The sequence below is a fragment of the Tenrec ecaudatus genome, chromosome 2 (genome assembly GCF_050624435.1).
Source record: "Tenrec ecaudatus isolate mTenEca1 chromosome 2, mTenEca1.hap1, whole genome shotgun sequence".
Lineage (NCBI taxonomy): Eukaryota > Metazoa > Chordata > Mammalia > Afrosoricida > Tenrecidae > Tenrec > Tenrec ecaudatus.
Genome location: NC_134531.1, coordinates 148,597,294 through 148,620,466, shown reverse-complemented (window position 1 = coordinate 148,620,466; position 23,173 = coordinate 148,597,294). Strand labels below are relative to the sequence as shown.

Genomic DNA, 23,173 nt, shown 5'->3' with positions numbered 1-23,173 from the left:
GCACAGAATCACTATGAATCGGAATCACCCAACGACACCTAACAGCAATCCAGGAACTCAGTCTTTCTATTTAACATCGCCTTGTCCTTGGGCAGAGTGCATCAGAAAGCGGCTTATTACCACTCCCCTAGCTACTCCACAGAGCAGTCTAGCAGAAGGAGCGAGGGAGCCCTGGTGGCCTTGGAGTACTGGGGTTGGATAGTCAGGGGTCATACCCGACTGCCTTGGTTGGAGGCCGTCGTGAACCATCTTGCAAGCTCTCCTCTCCAGCAAGATGTACAGGTCACAACCATGGTCCCTTCCTGACTTCTGGCGTCACACCTGCCGCTGTGATGGATCAGTCTGCTGCCGATGTTTTTGTGACAATATCCCTCATACCCCCAAGTGGCTTTTAAGTGGCTGGTTTTCTGTAAATCCCTGCAGGCTATGTGGCTTCATGCCCAGGGCCCCTCGTTGAGATGAACAGTCTTTGTCCAGTTTAAGACTTAATAAATGTGTTTTTGGAAATTACATTTGGATTTGGGTTTTTTTTCTCCACTAAAGCACCCCTAAATCACCGACCACCTATGGACTTTTGCACACACCCACTGCCACAGACTGACAGCCCTCCAGGGCAAAATGGAACTGCTCCCTAGACACTCCGCAAATCTTTAGGGACCAGAAAGATCTCACCGTTCTCCCTGATAGCAGCTGGTGGGTTTGAACTGCTGACTTTGCAGTGGCTTTATGGGACAAAAACCTCACTCATCTAAATCACTGCCATTGAGTTCATTACAACGCATAGCAACCCTACAGAACAGGGTAAAAGCACCCCTTTGGGTTTCTGCAACTATAACTCTGCTGTTGTTTACTGAAGAAGAGGCGTCTTTCTCCCTCGGAGCAGCTGGTGGTTTCTAACAGCTGACTTGGCAGTTAGCCATGCAGCTCAGAAACACGAATGCATACAACCTGTTCCACTCCCCGTATTGCAACTTCCATCAAGGACTACCCAGGCAAGCCTGGAAGGGAGACTGCCCCTCCTTGGGCTGCCTAGGTTTCTTGTTGTTTTCTCCCTGCCATCAAGTTGTTGTTGACTCACATCGGCCCTATAGGCCAGATTAGAATTGCCTGTGAGTTTTCCAGGCCGCAATCCACTCTCCAAGACAGAAGGCAAGACTACTCACAGCCCTGGTTAATAATCAGAAACAATTTGATGGAGGCTGGGTAGCAGTGCAAACTCTGCAAATGGACTTTGGGCTTTCACTGCCATCCATAGCCGTCTGTAAATGAGGTGCTGAGCATTTAAGTTCTAATACACTCGGCAAATAAGTAACCTCTTCAGGAAGACTTTCACATTCCAAGCGCCAATCATCGAGGGCACTTCACAACAACAAACTGTAGGCACAGGAACCCTGGCGGCATAGTAACCAGGGTTGCCTGTTGGGGCTGCTAACTGCAAGGTCGGCAGTTCAAAACCAGCCTCTGCAGGAGAAAGCCAAGGTTTTCTACTGTAAAGAGCTACAGTGCCGGAAACCCACAGATGGAGTGACACCGTGGCTCTATCAATGGACAGGACTGTGCAGTGTTTTGTTCTGTTGTGCAAAGGGTCGCTCCGGGTGGAAGCCCACTCGATGGCACCTCACAACGACAACGGCAGGTGTGAAGAAGGCCGTGGCCGCGGACACCCCACTGAGTCTCCAAGGAAAAAGCGACGGTGCACCTTTCTCCCCACCTCTCGGGTCCCAGCCTGGAACACCCACGCCCCGCTCCTCCTCCACGCAAGCCTGCTCCACCCCCGCCGCCCACGGAGGGAGTTGTCCACGTCCCCTTCCAGACCGGCGGGCCCCGGGGTCCGAGACGCAAGGCTAGGGCCAGGGCAGAGTCCGGCTCCCGCGGCGGCCACGGCGGCTGGGCGGGGCGGCCCGGAGTGGGCGGGGCTGTGGGCGGAGCGGCTCGGAGTGGGCGGGGCGGTGGGCGGGGCGGTGGGCGGCGCTTCCGCGTGACCCGCGCCACGTGACCCGCGCGGAGCGGAACCGTCCGCGCTGTGGCCGCAGCGTCCGCGGGAGCCGGCGGGTGAGTAGAGCGGCTGGAGCGGGGACCCGGGTCGGGGGGCGGCCCGGCAGGCGTGTCGTTCCGGAGCCTGCCCGCTGCCCTGGCCCCTTCGCCTCCGCGGGGAGGTGAGCGCGCCGTGGCCCCCGACGTCTGCGCGGCTCGCCCCACGACGGGACTCCGCCGCCGTCGGGCTGACCGGGCGCTGGGGGAGCAGCAGGCCCCCGGACGCCGCGGGCATTTGGGGGCCCTGAGGGGTCCACAAGGCTGGGAGAGCCGGCGGGCGCCTACACGCCTCGACACAGCTCGGCGCCCCGCTGTGTAGCAGGGTCCGAGTTGGGCTGTAACCGCAAGGTCAGCAGTTCTAAATCGCCAGCTGCTCCGCCGGAGACAGCTGAGGCTTTCCGGCCTCTAGAGTCACAGCCTCCGAAACCCAGTTCCCAACCCGAGGGTCGAACGACCCTTTCACAGGGGTCCCCCGATTCATCACAGTGGCTCCAGGACAGTAATGAAGTAGGAGGCAAAATCATGTTATGGTTGGGGGTCACCACAACATGAGGACCTGTCTGACGGGGCTGTGGCAGGAGGAAGGTGGAGCTCCATGGTCCTCTGGGATTGCCAAAGAGTTTGGGGTGGCTTGTTTGGTTTTCTCTAAATCGGTTCTAGTGGCCCACGATGATTCTCTGACCATTTTTCTTGAAGTAAAGGGTACCAGGCGTAGAAATGAGGAGAACTGGGTGGATTTTCAACCCTGCTGGCCCTAGTTAACATGACATCCTGGCGGTGCTGACTCGTTAGCAGTTCAAACCCACCAGCCATTCCAGGTGAGGATGATGGAGGCGCTCTGCTTCTGTAGGGTCACTGTGAATTGGAATCGCTGAGGGCGGCGAGTTTGGGTTTGGGCTGTGTGCTTCACATGCACCTTCTCGTTTCGGATTCACCATCGTGAGTCTGTGAGGCAGGAATGCCCCTCTCCATACGAGGAAACAGCTTCTGAGGACTGGAGGCCTTCGACCAAGGTCCTCCAAACCCAACCCAGCTCACAGTGGCTCTGCAGGCTCCGGGGAAAGTGCCTCAGAGTACTTCCAAGGACGAGCGAATCCCACCGAACTGCTGCCGGTGGGTGCACACTGCCTAGCGCCTAGCACTTCACTCTGCAGTCCGTTGTGCATTCCGGAAGGAACTGAGATTAGAACTCAGGCCTAGCTCACTGTAGCCTCCTACTGGCTGGTGGAGGCTCGCCCAGTCGGAATTCCTCTGCTTTCTTTAGAGGAGGGTTTTGCTGGGTGGGAGGGATTCCTAACCCATCCCTCCATCCCACTCCAGCTACCTGCATTCCTTTTCCACCCATGTCCCTTACCATTGACTCACTGTTGTCACCTCCTTACAGGACAAGATGAAGCTCATCGTCATGGAAAACTACTCTCAAGCCAGCGAGTGGGCAGCCAAATACATCAGGAACCGCATCATCCAGTTTAACCCCGGGCCCCAGAAATTCTTCACCCTGGGCCTTCCCACTGGTGTGTTGTGGGACAGGGAGGAGACAGGGATGGGGGTGTGTAGGAAGTGGGCATCAGGTGGGCTCTTTGAGGGCCCAAGATAGGTGGGCTCACTGAGCCGAGACTTCAAGAAGGATTCTGAGAATATCTTTAGGCTACATGCACTGTCACTCCTTGTTGGCAGGGTTAATAGAGTTACAAAGCCACAGTGCTCTAAGGAAAAGCTCTGGTGGCGAAGTGGGTTGGCCCTTGACCTGCTACCCAAAAGCCCAAACCGAACTCACCGCCATAGAATCCATGCCGACTCATAGTGACCCCTAGGACAGGGTAGCACCTCCCCTGTGGGTTCCCGAGAGACCGACTACCTTTTCATGGGAGTAGGAAGCCCGTCCTGCATCCTGAAGCAGCTGGTGGTTTGGAACTGCAGTAACCGTTGCACCACCAGGGTTCCGTGGGCTGCTCACAGCAAGGTCAAATCCTCCAGCAGCTTCAAGGGAGAAAGGAGGCTGGCTGTGCGCACGAAGATTTGCAGTCTCGGCAGCCCTAGGGAGCAGTTGTGCTCTGTCCTCTAGGATAGCTATGAATCAGGATTGATCCAGTCAGTGGGTACTGCTCAGCGATAGCCATTGTGTGTGGTGGGTTGATTTATCTTCTGTGCATCTGGAGTGGTTCTCCCTGATTACTGTGCTTGACAGAATTCAGGTGGTCATACAAATCATTTTCCCTATGACTTGCTTACACACATTTTCCAACTAGAACCTCACTCGCTTCTTTGAGGGAAAATCAGCATGATCTCTATAGGAAGATCAAGTTTTTCACTCCAGTGTCTCAAAGCAAATGGCATGATTGTTTCTTCAGAGGCGGAGTAAATTTTCCCCAAGGCTTCCATCCGGCCCTACCGGACCCATCCCTTAGAGGCAGGGCTCTCCACCCTTTTCCTCTGACCAGATAGTGAATGGTCTATGCTTTGCTAGCCACAGCGTGCCCAGCACCGCTAGCTCTGCAGCTCAGCCACCCCAAACCCAAACTAGACTCCCCACCATTGAGTGCCTTCTGACTCATAGTCACCGTGTGTAGGGCTTCCGAGGAGGTCACTCTTTCTGGCATCAGACAGTCTCTTCTCCCTCCTGTGGAGTGGCTGGTGGGCTTGCAGCTCCGGCCTGCTGGTGAACAGTCCTGGCCTTACCCCACCTGGGCACCTCCTACTCAACCAAACTAGCGACACATGAAGAACTTCACCTCACACAATCGCTGTCTTAATTTTGTTTTTCTATTTAAAAATATCAAAAGAATTGTTGACTTATCGGCTGTACAAGAACAGAGAGCCAGCTAGGTGTGAGCTGTTGGCCCACATTTGTTACCTCCACCCTTGGATGCTTGGGGAGCGGTGTTTGCCTGCGTCTGCGAAATGGCTGGTGTCTCGGGCCATGCAGGAGCTGGGCCAACACCCTGTCTTCTAACTGGGGTGACCCGACCTCCACCACCTGGCTCAGAATCTGGGCTTCTGCTTTATACCCCATCCCCCACCCCCTCACCCCGACCTGCCCTAGTTCCCATCATCTGCATGGCCAGGTCCACGTTGCTCACAGCGGCATCTGAGGCCCTCAAAGCCCCGGGCCCCTTCCTGCCTGTCACACTTGAACCTGCAGTGTGTTCTCGGTTCCCTGGAACAGTGCTTCTGTTCTCTGAAGCTCCACTTAGGGTTTGGGGTAGAAACCACAGAAACCAACTCTAAGTAAAAAGCAGAAAAGGAATGGGTTGGCTAAATACCAAGAAGTTCGCGGGAAGAGTCAGAGCAGTGGTTCTCAACCTTCCTAATGCCAAGACCCTTTAATACAGTTCATGTTGTGGGACTCTCCCCAACTATATAATTATTTTTGTTGTTACTTCATAACTGTCATTTTGCTAGTTGTGAATTGGGTGACCCCTGTGAAAGGGTCGTTCCACCCCAAAGGCGTCACGACCCACAGGTTGAGAACCGCTGAGCTAGAGGTTTGGAGAATAGCGGTCGGTAGACTGAGGAGACTTCACAGAGTGCATGGAAAAGTAGACAATGAAGTATTTCCACGAGCCTTTGAACCCCCTTACACGTGATCTGGGTAGAGCAGAGGTCTTGTCGACGGTCCAGGCTGATGGTGTGTGTTTCCGTCTTGCTGTAAATTGGGCAGAGGTTCACAGAAGAGAGCACTGGATTACTTCCAGCCGTTTGCCACATTTGGTTTCACCTCATCCGTCCCCTCAACATCCCATCACCTGTTCCCCTTTCTCCTCGTGTTTCCGGCTTCTACTCCCCCTAACCCTCGGAGCCTTGTCCCTGGGCGAATGCTGCCCTTTTGATCTCAAATGCTTGGTTATTCTGTGCTGTGTGCACCTCCCTTACAGAGCTGTCCGCTTAGCTGGAATTTGAACCCTGGGGCTAAGTGCATTTCCAGATGAGGAAGGTGACCAAGGGCTATAGTCAGGCGTTCACCAGCCTCCATCCAACCCATCAACCCTTTTATGATGTTGACTTTGGTTCTTGAAGTTTCTCACTCTAGCCAGGCCCTTCTAGTGTGATCCCTTCCAGAGAGGCTGCTAGCGGTAGTCGGGCACCATCTAGTCTTCCGGCCCCAGGGTAGGTTGATTGTTTGGCATGGGTTAGAGAGAACTGGCACATTCATTCAGCCGATATTTATTGATTGCTCACCCAGGCTGAGCTATTCTTAGTGCTGGGGAGACAATGATGAACCAGAAAGACAGCTTTCTGCTTCCCCCTGAGCTTGAATTGTACTGGGAAGGACAGACAATAAACAAGTGGATGTGCAAAATATAGAGGATGCTAGCTGGTGATAAACAGTACGGAGGAAAATAGTACAGGGCCAGACACTGGGGCAGTCTAGGTCAGGGCACAGGTTGTAGCACTGCATGTGGAAGCAGGGGACGTCTCACTAAAAAAGTGAGTGAGCCATGCAGAGCCCTGGAGGAGGATGAGGAGGAGGAGGAAGAGCAGGGGTGTGGCTGGCGAGGTGGAAGGGGGCTTGGACCAGTGTGAGTAGAGGTGGGGGAGGTAGTCAGGAGCTGAGTTATGTAGGAACTGTTACTACACAGTGAAATGAGAAACCTTCTGGGGGTTTTGATGTTCTATCTAAAAAATTTTCAAATACACTTAAGAAAATTAAAACTCATTCTATAGTGTCATCTAATACTATGTTCAAGTATTTTGAATTGTTCCATATGTCTTAAAACTAAGTAGTCTAGAATTCTATCCGAGTTCATGTATCTTTAGTCTTGTAATCTACTGTGGTCCTCCTGCCACCCCATCCCCGCCCTTTTTAATAAGACTCAACTTGGGATTTACTCCTCAGGGAACCGTCTCTACCCTAAGCCCTGGGGGAGGCCTGTGTTTCCTGTCAGCACCGCTGACATAGCTGTTTGTGGCCCTGTCTTGGGGCCGGGAGCACTTCCAAGGGCAGCTTCTCGGCATCCCCACCACAGGGCCATGTGCTTCCTGCATCCATCGTAGGCATGAACCACAGCCATGCCAGTCATCACTGCGCCAGCCGCTGGGTTCTTGGCAGGGAACCAACAGTCCTGCCCTCCTGGAGCTTCCGGTCTAGTGAGGAAAGAGCCATTGACCAAGTAGTTGACGGCTGGCAGCTGGGCTTGGAGCACTGGGGCAGAACTTGTTTTTCTTGGGTGCCCCGAGGTATAGTCATGTCTGTGGCCCCTTTCAGGGAGCACCCCGCTCGACTGCTATAAGAAGCTCATCGAGTACTACAACAATGGGGACCTCTCCTTCAAATTCGTGAAGACGTTCAACATGGATGAGTACGTGGGTGAGTCTCCCAGCCCTTCCTCCTCACAGGCTGGGCCCTCAAGAGGAGCCAGGGATGTCGCTGTGTCAACATCTCTATCTTCGCCTCACGCACTGTGGATGTGGTCAGGAGAGACCAGACCCTAGACAAGGACGTCATGCTTGGTAACGTGGCAGGACAGTGAAAAAGAGGCAGGCCCTCTGGGAGATGGAGCAGCACAGTGGCTGCGACAGTGGGCTCAGGCACGGGGACAGTGGTGAGGCTGGCGCAGAACCGGGCACTTCAGTTTTGTGTGTATCAAGTTGCTATGGGTCGGAACCGACGCCGTAGCACCTCACAACACCACCTCTTGCGAGACTTGGTTTACTCTGCTTTAAGAAAACAAAGTTGAAAAGCTGGTGCCACAGGTCGTGAGCACTGAAAGGCATCCCAGTGACGATGGCGCCCCGTGTGCCAGTAAGCTGTTACTAACTCCTCCACTAGCCCCTCCTCCTCTGCCTCCTCTCAGCGCCATGTTCCCAGAATGGGTGGCTGTAAATGTGGGGCTGACGCATTCGTGGCGCCCACGGTTGGGTTGGCCTGTCTGGTCCTTGCCTCTGCTGCCCGAAAGTTACCCTTTGGCCCCTCACTAACATCACCATGACTTTGTTGGAGCTTCACCACACACTGAGGGGTTCTCCCTGGCTGAAGACACTCCGAACAGGAAACCCTGAGACCGTTCTCTCTCACAATGTGGCGTTTCGTGTGGGACTCGGGCTGAGCTGCTCACCAGGGCATAGCAAGGTGAATGGTGGGTTGGCAGGTGCAGGCTGAGAGCTGTGCCCATTTCCCTACCCTGGTGGGCGCCATCCACCCCCCGTTTGTCTAAGCCCGGAGTGGTCCCAGGCTCCCTCATGGTGAAAAGGTGCTCAGGATGAAGGGCCTCATCCAGCTCCTTGGTCATAAGTGGTGGCATCGAGTAGACACTTGGCCTTTCCTGAGGGACGGGGCGAGCAGGCTGGTACCGCAGGTGACCTGTGGGTCTGTGGGCATCCTGCTAGCCCTGTTGGTGGCAGGCCTTTAACCCAGCCTGCTGCGTGTGACAGGGTGGTCCTGGCTCTGCAGGTATTCCCCGAGACCACCCCCAGAGTTACCACTCCTTCATGTGGAACAACTTCTTCAAGCACATTGACATCGACCCCCAAAACACCCACATCCTGGACGGGAACGCAGCCGACCTGCAGGCCGAGTGCACCGCCTTCGAAGACAAGATCAAGGAAGCCGGCGGGATCGAGCTGTTCCTTGGAGGTGAGTGAGGCCCGCAGTGGCAAGTGTGCAGGGTGGGGCCGGGGCCTGGTGGGAGGAGACGGGGAGGAGGAAGACAAGACCCTGCCTGTGTAATGACAGCGGGCCCTCTTACCCTCTGGGGGTGGGGGGACGGTGCTGAGATCCTGTCCCTGCATGAGCTCTGCACTGTGATGTCCGCTTTGTGACAGGAGGTTTGCATTTGGACTCTGAGATTCTGTCTGTGCCCCAGGCTTGAGGTGTCATGAATCAGGCGTGGAACCTAATCGAACATTTAAATTCCAGTTCCAAAAGGTTCTGTCCTCATCCCCTATCTGCTCTCAGTGGCCAGTTGAACCCCAGAGAAGTGAAGTGGCTTGTCCAAGGTCAGCCAGCCAACGAGCAGTGGCGGGGTGAGGGCAGGGACTGAGCTGTCTACCCTCAGCGTTCTGCTCTTCTTTCCCTGCACCATCCTTGTGCATTTCTGTCTGCTGTTACCCCTGAAGTGCCCGCCCGCGCTCTGTATTTCAAGGTAAAGGAGCCCCGGAGCTCCAGCTTCTATCCCGAAGGTGGTCAGTGAGTCAAACCCGCCAGCTGCTCTCAGGAGAAAGACAAGACAGTTGGCTCTGTGAACATTTGAGTCTTGGAGACCCCACAGGGCAGTCCTGTCTCTCACAAGAGCCGCCATGAGACAATTGAGTCGACGGGCATGGGTTTGGTGTTTTAGGCTGTGCATTTCAGGGTCGAGGGGAGGTGGTCAGGAGTCGCTAGATGTCTGTGGGCCTCAGATAGAGCTGGGTGGAACTCAGATGCTGAAGGCAGACCTGCCGGGGGGGGGGGGGGGGGGGGAGGGGGAAGAAGAGAAGAGAGACATGCTGTCTAAGGATTTTTCCAGACCTCTGTTGGGGAAGGAGAGGTGGTCTTTTCTTGAAACCCTGGACCCCAGGGCCTCACAGGCTGCCCTGGCTCGCTCTCTCGGACAGGCATCGGCCCTGATGGACACATTGCCTTCAATGAGCCGGGCTCCAGCCTGGTGTCCAGGACCCGTGTGAAGACGTTGGCCATGGACACCATCCTGGCCAACGCCAGGTTCTTCCAGGGAGACCTCTCCAAGGTGCCCACCATGGCCCTGACGGTAGGTGTGGGCACCGTCATGGATTCAAGAGAGGTAAGGGGCCATTATAGAGCTGGAGTTAAGGGTTTTGTTTTGGTTTTTAAGTATAAGGAAAACACCTGAGTCTATTCTTATTTAAAATGGAGACATTGTATATAAGGCTGAATTCCCCACTGGCTCCTTCCACCTTGCCTTCCTCTTCCTCAGAGGTAACCATGTGCGAGGAGGGCTTTCTGTGTGTTTACACACGGACGTGGCCCTGGCTCCTGACTCCTCCCATGCTTCCTATGGGCAAACAAGAGGCCGACTCCATTGACACTGGAATAGCACTCACACCTGCCCAAGTACTAAGAGGGACCGCCTTGTTCTCTAGCTGGTGCTGGCCGCTGTTGGGACGCCCTCGGCTGCCCAGGGAGGCATGCGTTGTTACTCCCAGGGATCAGCCAGCCTGGCACGGCGCAGTGGAAAATAATTTTGTCTTGAACTGACTTGAGCTTTCCACCACCCCACCTCCTGAAAAAGTTAGGTAATTAGTTGAACATTTTGCAGTTTCAATTTCCTTAGAATTTTAGCAGATCATCTTTTCTGAGGTAAATTCGGTGGGAGCTGCTACAAGTTTACTTTCAAGTTTCTCTGAGCGAGGCCCCAAGCATTTCTGTGTAAAGGGAACACCTGTGAGATGAATGCCAGTCCCCAGGCTTCTGCGGGGTGACCTGGGATCAGGAGCCAGAGAAGCCACTGCCGCTGCCGGAGAGGGTGCAAGCCCACAGTGTGTCTTGGTCTGGAATGGTACCCGGGACTGGAGCCCGGGATGTACTCTTCTCTACATTGAGTTCTGGGTTGCTGAGGGGTCCCCACATATAGTGCCATCCTTTCTCTGCCTCTGCTTCTCATCTTGTAGGAAAGGAACAGTAAGTCCTCCTGAATGAGGCGACAAGATTGAGGGGCAGCCTCTAGGATTCCACCTGAGGGACCCAGATATGGCACCAGTGCTCCCAGACCCTCCTTGGTTCGCCACTTGCTACTGGAAAGTCACCCAACTAGGGCCCCCCAGGGCCAGGTGCTGGGATGAGAACTTCCCACGGCGGGTCTCTTCAGAGGGCTTTGCCTCCCCATCATCAAAGGCACTGAGAAGTACTCGCATGGTCCCTGGGCACAGGCTGCAGGCTCAAAACCCCCTGGTCTAACTGGATCTCCTGCTTCTTAGCTTTGAGGCCATAGCAAGTCATTTCATCTCCCAGGGTTCCTCTTCCCTACATACTGCCTCATTGGTGTGGTAGAGCACCGGGGGCACTGAGTGTTAACACTACAATAGCCCTTAGCCCCGTTTGGGGTGGCTTGACTAGAATCCAAGAGTCTAGCACCTGCTGTCCCCCGCCATCACTGCCTGCTTCTCCCTCCCCAGGTGATGATCCTCATCACTGGTGCTCACAAGGCGTTCGCCCTGTACAAGGCCATCGAGGAGGGCGTGAACCACATGTGGACCGTGTCTGCCTTCCAGCAGCATCCTAGGGTGGTGTTTGTGTGCGATGAGGACGCCACCCTGGAGCTCAAAGTCAAAACTGTCAAGTATTTCAAAGGTGCCAGAGGGAGGGGGAGAGGTGGGCCTGCCTTTCTTATGCCCATCATTTTCATAGGCAACTTGTGGTTCTGATACAGATCAAACCCTATGTCTCCCAGTGCCCGGTCATTCTTCCCCGCACCCTGACAACAGGAGCCCCTTTCTGAAGATGTGTTTCCATGTGGTGTGAGTGCCTGGCAATGTTCAGCCTCAGCATATCCCACCCCCCAGAGCTTTATTTATAATGCATCTGTTGATGGCTTTTTAATTATTTTTTAAATTTTGAAATGTAGATCATTTCACTAAAGCCTTCTCCACCCCCGGTTTGTTGGGAGAAAACCACATCAGTGGTTCTAGTCAGATCTCCGGGTGCCTGAACTTACTGAGGTGGGATCAGGAGAGTCTGCGCCTTTTCTCAGGGGCTTGTCACTTGGGGGCCACAGAGTCAAGGGGACGAGTGTCGGTATTAGAACAATCTGAGAGCCTGCTGCTGATCAGCATGTGGAATTCTGCCTATGGTAACCAGTGGCTATTTTCCTTTTTCTGCTAGGATTAATGCTTGTTCATAGCAAGCTGGTGGACCCCTTGTACAGTATGAAGGAGGAGAGTCAGCCTTCGAAGAAACCATACAGTGACTAACCTGTCCTGGAGCCTGCTGCCAAGTACCTTATTAATTTAAGCCACACGGGTCTTTCTGGAAATGGGCTTTAGAATAGAATCGGCTGTCTTTTATCCAGTATGGTCAGTCCAGATAAAGGGGCGAACAGCTCATTCTTGCTATACTCCGAAGGAAAAAAATTTCTGGAAATGTATCACACACTCTTGATCCCTACCACATGTAGATGAGGGGCATTAACTTCCTGTTCTGCGTCTGGCATTATTTCCATGCCCACCACACTCCTCAGGAGCCCCTGCCATTCCTCCTCTGGTTTGTCCTCAGGAGGGAACTGGCGCTTGGGTATGTTGCACTGACCTGGCCCCTTTTTGGAGACCTGCTGTCCTAGATTAAGATGCAGGCTGTTGACAGTGTGAGGAAGCAGTCCCTGCTCAATGACAAGGGTCATGGAAAGAAAACGCTCCCTTCCTTCCTCCCCCAACCGTAGTTTTCTGTTCTCACAGCTGACCTTTCTGTGACCTGGGAGGACTCCTTGGGGCGGGATTTGGGTGGAGAAGGCCTTTGCAGATGAGCCCAGATTCCCAGGGGGTCCAGACACGTCAAACTCCTCTCCCTCAGGGCCCTGAGGGCACCAGGAAGAAGGCAGAAACCCTCTTCCCTCCCCAGAGCCCTGTGTTTTTGTTAAATGGTCTCAATGGCTTCTCTCTCAGTTGAAGGTCAGAAGGGAGTCTCCTGGGGAGGCAGACACCACCTCCATTTCAGTGTTCATGTATGGCCTAAAATTCCCACAATATCAGGAAACAGGCCGCGTTCTCCATTTATGCTTCTGCCCTTATGCAAAGATGAGTCCAGTGCACGGCATCCCTCTTACTCTCCCAAGTAAGCCTTTGTGGGCTCGATGTTGCCTTCTCCCTGCTCCTGTGCCTGCCAGTTCGAAGTTACCTTTCTTTTTAGAAAGACCTTGCCAAGACTGGCTCACATCTCTTAGTAGTGCTGCATTTACTACCAGCATTTCGTCTTCAACCTTTGTATGTGATTGTGGTGACATTCTATTTCGGTCTAACGGATGAATGAACTTGTTTACAATGTAATATTTTCTATTAAATTCAGTTTTTTCAAATAAAATGTGTCATTTGCAGACTTCTTCCCCAGAGGATAAGAGTGGATTATCTGGGCTGATACATTTTGGAAAGGGTATATTTTGGAAATGGCATTCACTCCTCATACCCGTCCTGTAGGAATGTCACAGCCCTCACAACTATCTTTCGACCTCTAATCACCAGGGTGAAACTTTTTCTAAAAATAAAGCACCTGTGTGAAAAAATGGGTACAGATAGACGAGCAACAGCAAACACAATGCTTAGACTACACTAGTGATCCAACGAGAATATAACTGCAGCTTTGTAATGAGGAGTATAAAAACTGCTGGGTATAAAAGTTAATCTCAAGACCTGATTTGAGAATGCATCTCAAGAATAGATTTGGTGCATAGAACACTGATGACTGAACACCAGGTAAGTTGATATCAAGGGCATCATACACGAAGAAAGCAAAAGGTCACTCGGAAGGAAAGCAGGAAAACATCAAAGTGGAAGTCAGAGGAGGTTCGGAAACTTGCTGTAACATGAACACAAACTCAAGAGAATGGGAGCAATGCATGGGAGCTGACCCGAAGATTTCAAAGGGAAGCTCAAAAGGCAAAGGCAGAGTATTAAAATGTTCAAAAATAATAAGTTAGAAAACCAAAAGGGAAAAAAACAGCATTTCTCAAGCTGAAAAGATAGAAGAAAAAAAATTAGGTCTCAAGTTACAATACTCTCCTTGGATAGCAGTGGGCTTGGCTTGGTTTTATGAGCAAAGTATTGAATGACAAAACCTGCCACCAAGTCAGTACCAACTCACAGCAACTATATTGGACAGGGTCGGACTGCCCCTGTCAGTTTCCAAGACTGTAACTCTTTATGGAAATAGAAAGCCCAGTCTTTCTCCCAAAGAGCAGTTGGTGGCTTTGAACTGCTGACCTTACATCTTATCAGCAAGGTGTGGAACCCCTACACCACCAGGACTCCTGTTGAATAGCACAAGTGTAAGGTATATACAGAAAATGCTTTTCACACCAAAGGAAAAGTCTTTGACGACTAAAGAAATCTGCCTTGGAAATACAGCCAGGTATCAGGCATCATCAGAACAAAAAATTGTATCATAGTGAATGAGGTAGAAAGTACGGAGTGGAAACCCAAAGCCCATTTGTAGGCCACTGGAGATCCCCTCACAGAAGACTCTCAGGAAGGAGACAAGCCAGTTGGTGCAATGTAGCAACGATGAAACATACAACTTTCCTCTAGTTCTTAAATGCTTCCTCCCCCCAACTATCATGATCCCAATTCTACCTTACAAATCTGGCTAGACCAGAGGATGCACACTGGTACATACAGGAACTGGAAACAGGGAATCCAGGGAGGATAATCCCTTCAGGTCCAGTGGTGTGAGTGGTGATACTGGGAGGGTGGAGGGAGGGTGGGTTGGAAAGGGGGAACCGATTACAAGGATCTACATGTGACCTCCTCCCTGGGGGACAGACAACAGAAGAGTAGGTGAGGGGAGACATTGGCCAGGGCAAGATAAGAGAAAATAATTTATAAATTATCAAAGGTTCAAGGAGAGCTGGGGAGGGTGGGGAAAAAACGAGCTGATGCCAGGGGCTTAGGTGGAGAGCAAATGTTTTGAGAACGGTGAGGGCAATGAATGTACAAATATGCTTTATACAATGGATGTATGTATAGATTGTGAGCTGTATGAGCCACTAATAAAATGATTTTTTAAAAGTACAGCCAAAATGATCCTTAGAAGCAAAGATGCAAGACTTTGACTCATATACTTTGTACTCGTGTACAGTAGGGACCAGTCCCTGGAGTAACGCATGCTTGATAGCAAAAAAAAAAAAAAGGCAGACCATCAGTGAGACAGACTGATACAGGGTTGAAACATAATGACTGAGGATGGTGCAGGCCTGGGCAGTGTTCCCTTCACAGAGCCCTATGAGTTGGGACTACTCCATGGTACCTAGTAATAGGTATGGGAAAGTAGGTCATGTATCCAGTTTTGTACTGAAATTCAGTAAAAGAATAACATGGGTTAATATAACCTATTAAAGATGTACAAGTAGAAGTTAAAAGAAGGGCTTGCTTTTAACAGTTTGAGACAGTGTTTATATTGATGGGATTTTTATTAAGTATATGGAGTTGGGAAATTCATAACTACAGTCCATCTCCATCACCCCCAAAAGTGCCCTGCTGTCTAGTTACATTTTTTGAACATTTTTAAGGTGCCCAGGTGGCACAGTGAGTTAAGCATTGAGCTACCAACTGAAAGTTCATCAGTTTTAATCCACCAATTAAAACACGGCTGCTTCTGTAAGTATTTATAGCCTCAGAAGCCCTATGGAACAATTCTACCTGCCCCAGAGGGTGTATGAACTGAAATTGACTTGATAGCAGTGAATAGGTGATGGAAAAATATTTTAACTTCATAAATTTCTTGGATATGGAAACTATAGTTTTTGACTGTGACCCTTCACTTAACTTTTTCTCCTTTTATTTGTGTAACATACCACAAACATACCCCCATAGCATCAGAACAGTGACACTATCCCAGTAAACACCCTACCACCCTCTACCTAGCCTCAGTGTGGTTTTTTGTCCCCCCACCCACCTTCCCTTCTTGCTTCCCCACCCCCCATTATAGTCTTCAAAGTCTTTCCCTTGGTATGAAAACCATTTTCTTTTTTCCCTTTATATGGTGTCATCAAATATCTTTGGGAGATTGACTACCTCTGCTGAGCATGTCTTACAGTTTTGTCCAAATTGGGCTTGACAGACTTGTCATTGTTTTTTAAGGATGCATAATATTCCATTGTGTGTACGTACCATGATTTATTTATCCATTCCTCTACAGACAAGGTTTTTGGTTGTTTCTCTCTTTTTGCTATTATAGAAATTGCTGCAACAAACCTAAGTATGCATAAATCTGTTCATGTTTTGTTCCTTATTTCTTTTAGAATCTATACTGAGAGAGATTGCAGGACTATATGGTATTTCTAATCAAATTTATTTAAGGAAACACCATACTGTTTCCATAGTGGCTGGACAATTCTGCAATCCCATCAGCAATGTATGACCATTCCAATCTCTATACAACTTCTCCAGCAGTTATTAATTTTGCCGAGTCAGTGTGAAGTAGTATTTCAACACTGTTTTAATTTGAATTCTCTTATAGCTATTGATAGATCAAGAACATTTCTTCATATGATTATTGGCTAGCTGGATATCATCTTTAGTAAATTATCCATGTCTTGTGCCCACCTTTAAAAATTGGGTTATTTGTTTTCTTACCCTCCCTGGCGGTAATCCTGAGTGTGGCTCGGGGTAAAGGTTAACTGTCAGAAGCGGTAACCCTGAGGCACACTCGGGATTACACTGCAGAGAAGTCGCTTAACTGCTCCACTGTGATCGCAGAGCGATCTGACTCTGCTTGGGCATGGGGGCAGAACTGGACGGGACATTCAAAACTCCAAGTCTAAAAGAGAGAAACACACACACACACACAGTGATACAGTGTAAACTATGAGGATCACATTGTATCAAAGCAAATCACCTCAGATTTGTCCCTAGATCAGTCTATAGTGCTCTGCCTGTCCTTTTTCTGTCATTTGGAAAATTTTTTTTGCCTTGAAATTTTTGGTCCGTGGCATCAAAAAAGTATCACTTTAGGACAAAAGGAATTTTAGACCAGATAAATGACAGCAACAGTGACTTAGAATTACTCGCAGAATTGTGTATTAAAGTTTATCATACCTGAATGTCTACTAGAGAGATTAAAATTGAGTAATTTCTTAAGAATTACAGGCCTACAATATAAAAAATCTTTATGCAAAACAATGTACTGCTTTGGGTACAAAATTACTGACACAATTATACCACCAGGGAGGTTAATAGGATGTAATTTTATATGGATTTTGTGAAATTAGCCCTTTATGATATATCAGTGTCACATATTTTTCCCAATCTGTGGGTCCCCTTTTTACACTTTGATGGAGTCTTCTGATATGAACAAATGTCTTATTTTTATAAGGCCTCGGTCCTCTATTTTGTCTTCTATAGTGTGGATGTCTTCATGATGTTTGGCAGTGTATTTATGCCTTGTATTACGGTCCGTATTGTTTTCATTGATGATCCTTATGGTGCTAGGGAAGTGGTTCTCAACCTTCCTAATGGCGTGACCCTTTAATACAGTTCTTCATGTTGTGACGACCCCCCCCCCCCAACCACAAAATTATTTTTAGTTGCTACTACATAACTGTAATTTTGCTACTGTTATGAAGTGGGCGACCCTGGTCATTCAACCCCCCCAAATGGGTCACGACCCACAGGTTGAGAACCGCTGTTCTAGGGTTTATAGTTAGATTTTTAATCCATCTGAAGTTTGGTTTTGTATATGGTATAGGGTTTGGGTCCTATTTCGTTATTTTGCAGCTAGAGATCCAATTTTTCCAGCACCATGTTTTGAGAAGGCTGTTTTTCTTCACTTTAGTCCTTGATCAAAAATCAGGTATCTGTAGGTACTTGGTTGTATTTCTAGGTTCTCTGCTCTAATCCATTGGTTTTCATATCATTGTACTAAGACCAAGCTGTTTTGATTGCTGTAACTGTATAACAAGTTTTGAAATCAGGGAGTGAGACCCCCTCCAACTTTTTGTTTTTTAAGTGTTTTATTTACCCTTGGTTTCTTTCTTTTCCATATGAAGTTGGTGATTAGTTTTTCCATGTCTTTGAAGAATTTTGTGCTGGGCCTTGGATAAAATTGCATTTATATAGTGCTTTCAGTAATGTTGATATTTTCACTATATTGTCTTCCTATCCAAGGACATGAGATATTCTATTTATGTGTCTCTTTTGTTTTCTTATAGAAGTGTTTTATAATTTTCTTTGTTGTTTATTTTTCTAGATTTATTCCTAAATATTTTATCTTTGGGGTATTGTAAATGGTATTATTATGATTTTTTAGATTTCCTTTTCAAAGTCCTCTTATTTAATATACTAATAATCAAATTGATTTTCATGTATTGGTCTTTTAGCCCACTGTTGCCAAAGTTTTCAAGTAGTTCAGCCTTTTGTTTTATTGAGTCTCTTGAAATAGAGTTTTTCTTCTTCACTGATGATTTTGGATGCCTTTAATATGTTTTTGTTGTCTTAAGCTCTAAGGCTTCCAGGGCTGTATCAAATAAAAGTTGTGATAAAGGGCAACTCTGTCTGGTTACCATTAGGAGAAGGAATGGTTTCAATTTCTCTCCGATAAGTGAGATAATAGGCTCTGGTTTTGCATATATGACCTTTAATTATATTGAAATTTCCCTTCTATTCCTATTTTGTGAAGTGTTGTTATTATGAATGGACATTATGTTTTATCAAATCCATGCCTTTCTGCATTGATTGTTATGATCGTATGGTGGTAGGTTACATTTTAAAAATAATATTGAACCATACATGCACACCTGGTATGAATCCCATCTGATCATTATGCATCATTTTTAATGTTTTGTTGAAATTTTTAGCATCTATATAAGGGATATTGGTCTATAATTTTCAACTCTAGTTTTGTCTTTGGCAGACTTAAGCATCAGTTATACTTGTTTCATAAAATAAATTTAGTAGTATATCATCCTTTTCTATATTTTGGAGTAGTTTATGTATAGGATGGTATTAAGGCTTCTCTAAATGGTAGAATTTCCCAGTAAAACCATCTGGTCCTGAACTTTTTAATGTTGGGAGATTTTTTATGGGTGATAGACATTCCATATAAATGGAAGAAGCATACACATGTAATATCTTATGCCTAGCTTCATAGCATGTTTTTGAGGCTCCTCTATATACCTTGTAGAAGTAGTCTTGTTGAGTAGTATTTCTTGTATGAATATATTGTATTATATTTATACAGTTAAGAAAGGTTTAAATGTTAAGTAGGTATGTTACAGAAAAATAGAATTGCATGAAAAAATACCATATATCCTCCGAGTATAAGTTGACCCGAAAATCAGCCAAGGCATCTAATTTTACCACAAAAACGGCATTAAAAATGTGCTGGAAAACTCGGTTTATACATGAGTATATATGGTAATAATTTATAAATTATCAAGGGTTCATGAAGGAGGCAGGGTGTAGGAGGGAGGGGAAAAAAGTAAGGAGCTGATACCAAGGGCTCAAGTAGAGGAAAATGTTGATGGCAATTAATGTACAAATATGCTTGACACAATGGATGGAAGTATGGATGGGGATAAGAGTTGTATGAGACCCCAGTAAAGACTTAAAAAAAAAAAAGAAAAAATAGAATTAAGTGAAAAGACTACAGACGACAGCTCTACTGGTTATTCCTATTTGAAGTCAGGACTGTGAAAAGGCCTATTTTTGAGGCCAGTCTGTCCCCCGGGCGCCATCTTATTAGAACCAGCACTTACACAGATTGAGTGTGCCCAATTTGCACTTCTAATCGGTCTCAGTGCTCCACAGAGTTGTGTTACAGGAAGAATTGATAAGATGTGCTTAAAAGTAGAGGTCTGCTTTATCAAAGATTCGAAGTAGTCAATAAACATGAAAAAATGATCATTCGCCATTGGAGAGATGCAAATCAAAGCATTAACAGCAAAAGAACAAAACAGAAACACCCAACGCCACAGCAGCCGCTCTCTGGCCTAGACCCTAGAGAAATGAGAGCTGTGTCGCAGACAGATGCATGCGCACCACATTCACCGCACCAGGCGCCACAGGAGCAAGGCAGAGAGATCCTAAATGGCCAGCAGCAGGAGAATGGATAAGTAACTTCTGATAGATGGACAATGGAATAGACATGAAGAGTAATGATGAATCTGTGAAACACCTCAAAACATGGACACCGTGCTGAGTACAATGAGTCAATCACGAAAAGACAAATATTGTATGCAACTACTTTTGTTTAAAAAAGTCCAAGTTTTCACACAAAAAGAAACCATTTTTTATGATTAAAGGGAGGGAGAAGTCACCTCAAACTTTTTAAACAGGGGGACAGTTCACTGCCCCTCAGACCCATTGGAGGGCCGGACTATAGTTAAAAAAAAAAAACTATGAACAAATTCCTATGCACACATCTTATTTTGAAGTAAAAAACAAAATGGGGCAAAAATACCATGTCCTCGGCGGGCCGCATGTTAACTTGAGGGAAGGGGAAGGTAAGATACAGTAAGAGGGAATTGGGTTTAAAAAAAAAAAGTCTGGAGGCAGGAGGAAACTGAGGTTTGCACAAGTTAAAACCAACAGAGGCAAATACTGCTGCATTGTCCTTGTAACAGTGGTGATCTACAAGGAGCTGCTTGGACAGACTGCTGCTCAAAGGTGGGAGCAGTGGGACTATACCCTCAGACATTCAGATCAATAGATTCCACAGAGGACATCTGTTTACCTATATTGACCTTTGCTGCAATTCTATCCATGAATGTGGTGGAGCACGCAGGGGGAAAAGCTGCTCACACATAACCGAACACCCTGAGGGAATGAGTTGCTGGGCCTGGGGGACCAGGACCATCGTCTTACGGGACAGCAAGGTCAACTGGCATAACATAGTTCACAAAGACAAAGTTCTATATCCTACTTTGGTGCGTATTAACTAAGTTCTTAGAAGCTTTTGGCAGCCATCTAAGGTGTAACTATTGGTCTCTTCCCATCTCGAAGAAAAAGTGAAAACACTTAGTCCATAGGAATACTGGACTGACTACACATCCGCTCCATGACCGAGACCAAGGACTAGATGGTGCTCAGCCACCACTACCAACTGCTCTGAAAAGGACCACATTGGAAAGTTTTGGATATAGGGCGAAGAACATGTGGAACAAAACTCAAAATTATAAAAGACCAGGCTTACATGTCAGATACTATTGAGACCCCCAAGATTATAGCCCTTAGTCACCCTTTCATGAGAACTGAATTCTCCTGTTAGAATAATCAACCCTTTACCATCGAAAGACAGCGTTTACCCAAGGACAAAATAGAGTTGGGAAAGGAGGATGAACGGGAAGAGAAAACACAGGGAGAAAGTGGAGTAAGTGATGGCACTTTGAGGGATTACAATGGATGAATTGAATCAAAATGCATATGGATCGTTGAATGTAAAACTGGTGCTCTGCTCTATAAACACATCATTTACAATAAAAGGTTTTTAAAAACTAAATGAAAGCAGGGCTTCAAACTGGCTCTCCTTACTGGAATTTTAGCTAAAGAAGTATAATCGGGCTTCCTTTCTGTTGTCGGCCTGAGAGCCTGTTGTCGAAATGGGCAAGTTCATGAAACCCGGGAAGGTGGTGCTGGTCCCGGCGGGACGCTATTCGGGACACAAAGCTGTCATCGTGAAGAACATTGACGACTGCACCTCCGACCGCCCCTACAGCCATGCCCTGGTGGCTGGAATCGACCAATATCCCCGCAAAGTGACAGCCGCCATGGGCAAGAAGAAAATTGCCAAGAGGTCAAAGATCAAGTCTTTTGTGAATGTGTATAACTATAATCACCTCATGCCCACAAGGTACTCCGTAGGCATCTCCTTGGACAAAACCATCGTCAACAAGGATGTCTTCAGAGACCCTGCTCTTAAACGCAAGGCCCGTCGGGAGGCCACGGTCAAATTTGAGGAGAGGTACAAGACAGGCAAAAACAAGTGGTTCTTCCAGAAGCTGAGATTCTAGGTCTTGAGTCAAAATCATTTAAAACACCCCCAAATAAAAAAAAAGTATAATCGGAATGGATTCAAATTTGAAGAATGTGGGGGTACTACAATGTGAGAAACCATGGATCCACAGCCTGACACACTTGATCCCCCTTCTAGAAAACAAGGGCAGCACAGTGTGCTGCCTAACCAAATCGCTTGAAAACAGTAGTGCCTGGATCAAAGAGGGTAGCCAATTATGCCAATGTGAATGAGTGTCATTCTCTCACTTCTGGCTCCTCACAGGACTCAGTACCCTGGAGTCTTCCATTCCAGAGCTGCTCCACTTGGGTGATTGTTCTGGGGCACTCAGTTTCCTAGTTTGTTCTGAATTTGCTGTGTCGGCCATGACTGTACTTTTATAAACTGGTTCAAAGCTCTGGTTTGTGTTCTTCTTTCTTCTATTAAGTATGTCTGCTTTCTCAACATTGACTCAACACTCAAGAAAGGGCAGGAGGTCCATTAGAGCAAGAGCCTGGCTCACCCTTTCCCACAGAGAGCAACCATCGCTTACTCCTTTCTTCAGGCTTCGGCTCATCTGCCAAATGTTCAGCCATCTTCCCCAACCTCCAGTATAAAGTACCAGTCCCCAGTTCCCTATCTCCTCTCCTTACTCTATTTTCTTGGAATCATTTGTCATCTCACATCTATTGTTTCCCACTAAATATACATTTCATGAGGGCAGACTTTTTACTATCTCTGCATTAACTTGAAATCTAGAAGCACTCACTGATGGTTAAACTATAAACTTGACAGTTCCCACCAAGAGTAGTGATTACACACAGTAAACTGGTAAAAATACTGGCAGATTATATGAGAGTTATGAAAATTACAGAGGCTGCATTACATGAAGTACCTTAGGCTAACTGCATTAATAAAGTAACTTGGGCTAAACATTCTTGAGAGAGGATGGGGACAGAGGGTAGGTAAGTCAAATTTTGCTCCAAGAAGTGAGGATGTCACTAAAGGGGGGAAGAAGGGATTGAAAATTTGGTTTTGCGTTTAAAGTTTTTAAATTAAAAATAAAAGTTTGAAACAAACTTTTATGTCATTAAAGACTGCAAATCCACTTCCGTTTTAACGTTCTGCTTGTTAGCCACTCAGACCATTATTTCATTTTAAAGGATACGGATTCTGGAGTTTTTGTTTTCCATGAAGCAATTTTTTTTTCCTGTTAAACCATTTTTTTTAACCTCCCCTTCCCGTCTGACCCCTCCCCTCTCTGTTCCCACCCCCGCCCCTGGCTTCTTTGTAGTCATCAATCATGTCTATTGGCATATAAACCACAGCTCTTGTTTTTCCGGGTAACAACGGTGATACTTAATGTTTATTTTTGTAAGACTCAGTTTGCTAAGCATAATGTTCTCTTGTTTTGTCCATGTCTTTCAGTGTTTATCATTGTTTTTTATTGATGCATAAAACTCCATAGTATGAGTGTATCAGAGCTTGTTTATCCATCCCTCCACAGTTGGGCTATCTGGTTGTTTCTGCTGTTGCTAACGTGGAAACTGCTGC

General features: G+C 47.7%; 2 protein-coding genes across 4 annotated transcripts; both read left to right on the top strand.

The window, feature by feature from the left end:
• The first annotated feature begins 1,983 nt into the window (after positions 1-1,983).
• Positions 1,984-12,966, top strand: GNPDA1 (glucosamine-6-phosphate deaminase 1). 3 transcript variants are annotated; one of them, XM_075541752.1, is made up of 7 exons: positions 1,984-2,052; positions 3,419-3,548; positions 7,241-7,342; positions 8,426-8,608; positions 9,568-9,752; positions 11,104-11,278; positions 11,810-12,966. In XM_075541752.1, the coding sequence occupies exons 2-7, from the start codon at positions 3,425-3,427 to the stop codon at positions 11,896-11,898; spliced, it is 858 nt and encodes a 285-aa protein (XP_075397867.1). In that variant the 5' UTR covers positions 1,984-2,052; positions 3,419-3,424; the 3' UTR covers positions 11,899-12,966. The 3 variants fall into 3 exon arrangements, with proteins under 3 accessions (XP_075397867.1, XP_075397865.1, XP_075397866.1); XM_075541750.1 differs by having other exon boundaries at positions 11,104-11,299; XM_075541751.1 differs by lacking the exon at positions 1,984-2,052 and adding an exon at positions 2,065-2,156 and having other exon boundaries at positions 11,104-11,299.
• An 8,229-nt stretch (positions 12,967-21,195) lies between these two features.
• LOC142441041 (large ribosomal subunit protein eL27-like) lies at positions 21,196-21,651 on the top strand. The gene has a single exon (XM_075543143.1). It carries the CDS (start codon positions 21,228-21,230, stop codon positions 21,636-21,638), a length of 411 nt encoding a protein of 136 aa, XP_075399258.1. The 5' UTR covers positions 21,196-21,227; the 3' UTR covers positions 21,639-21,651.
• The last annotated feature ends 1,522 nt before the right edge of the window (positions 21,652-23,173 follow it).

Excerpts from the sequence above, each read along its gene's own strand:
- GNPDA1 (XM_075541750.1), top strand. The coding sequence starts at position 3,425 with ATGAAGCTCATCGTCATGGAAAACTACTCTCAAGCCAGCGAGTGGGCA. Across the intron at positions 7,343-8,425 it reads CAACATGGATGAGTACGTGG|GTATTCCCCGAGACCACCCC; the intron begins GTGAGTCTCCCA and ends CTGGCTCTGCAG. Across the intron at positions 8,609-9,567 it reads GATCGAGCTGTTCCTTGGAG|GCATCGGCCCTGATGGACAC; the intron begins GTGAGTGAGGCC and ends TCTCTCGGACAG.
- LOC142441041 (XM_075543143.1), top strand. The coding sequence starts at position 21,228 with ATGGGCAAGTTCATGAAACCCGGGAAGGTGGTGCTGGTCCCGGCGGGA.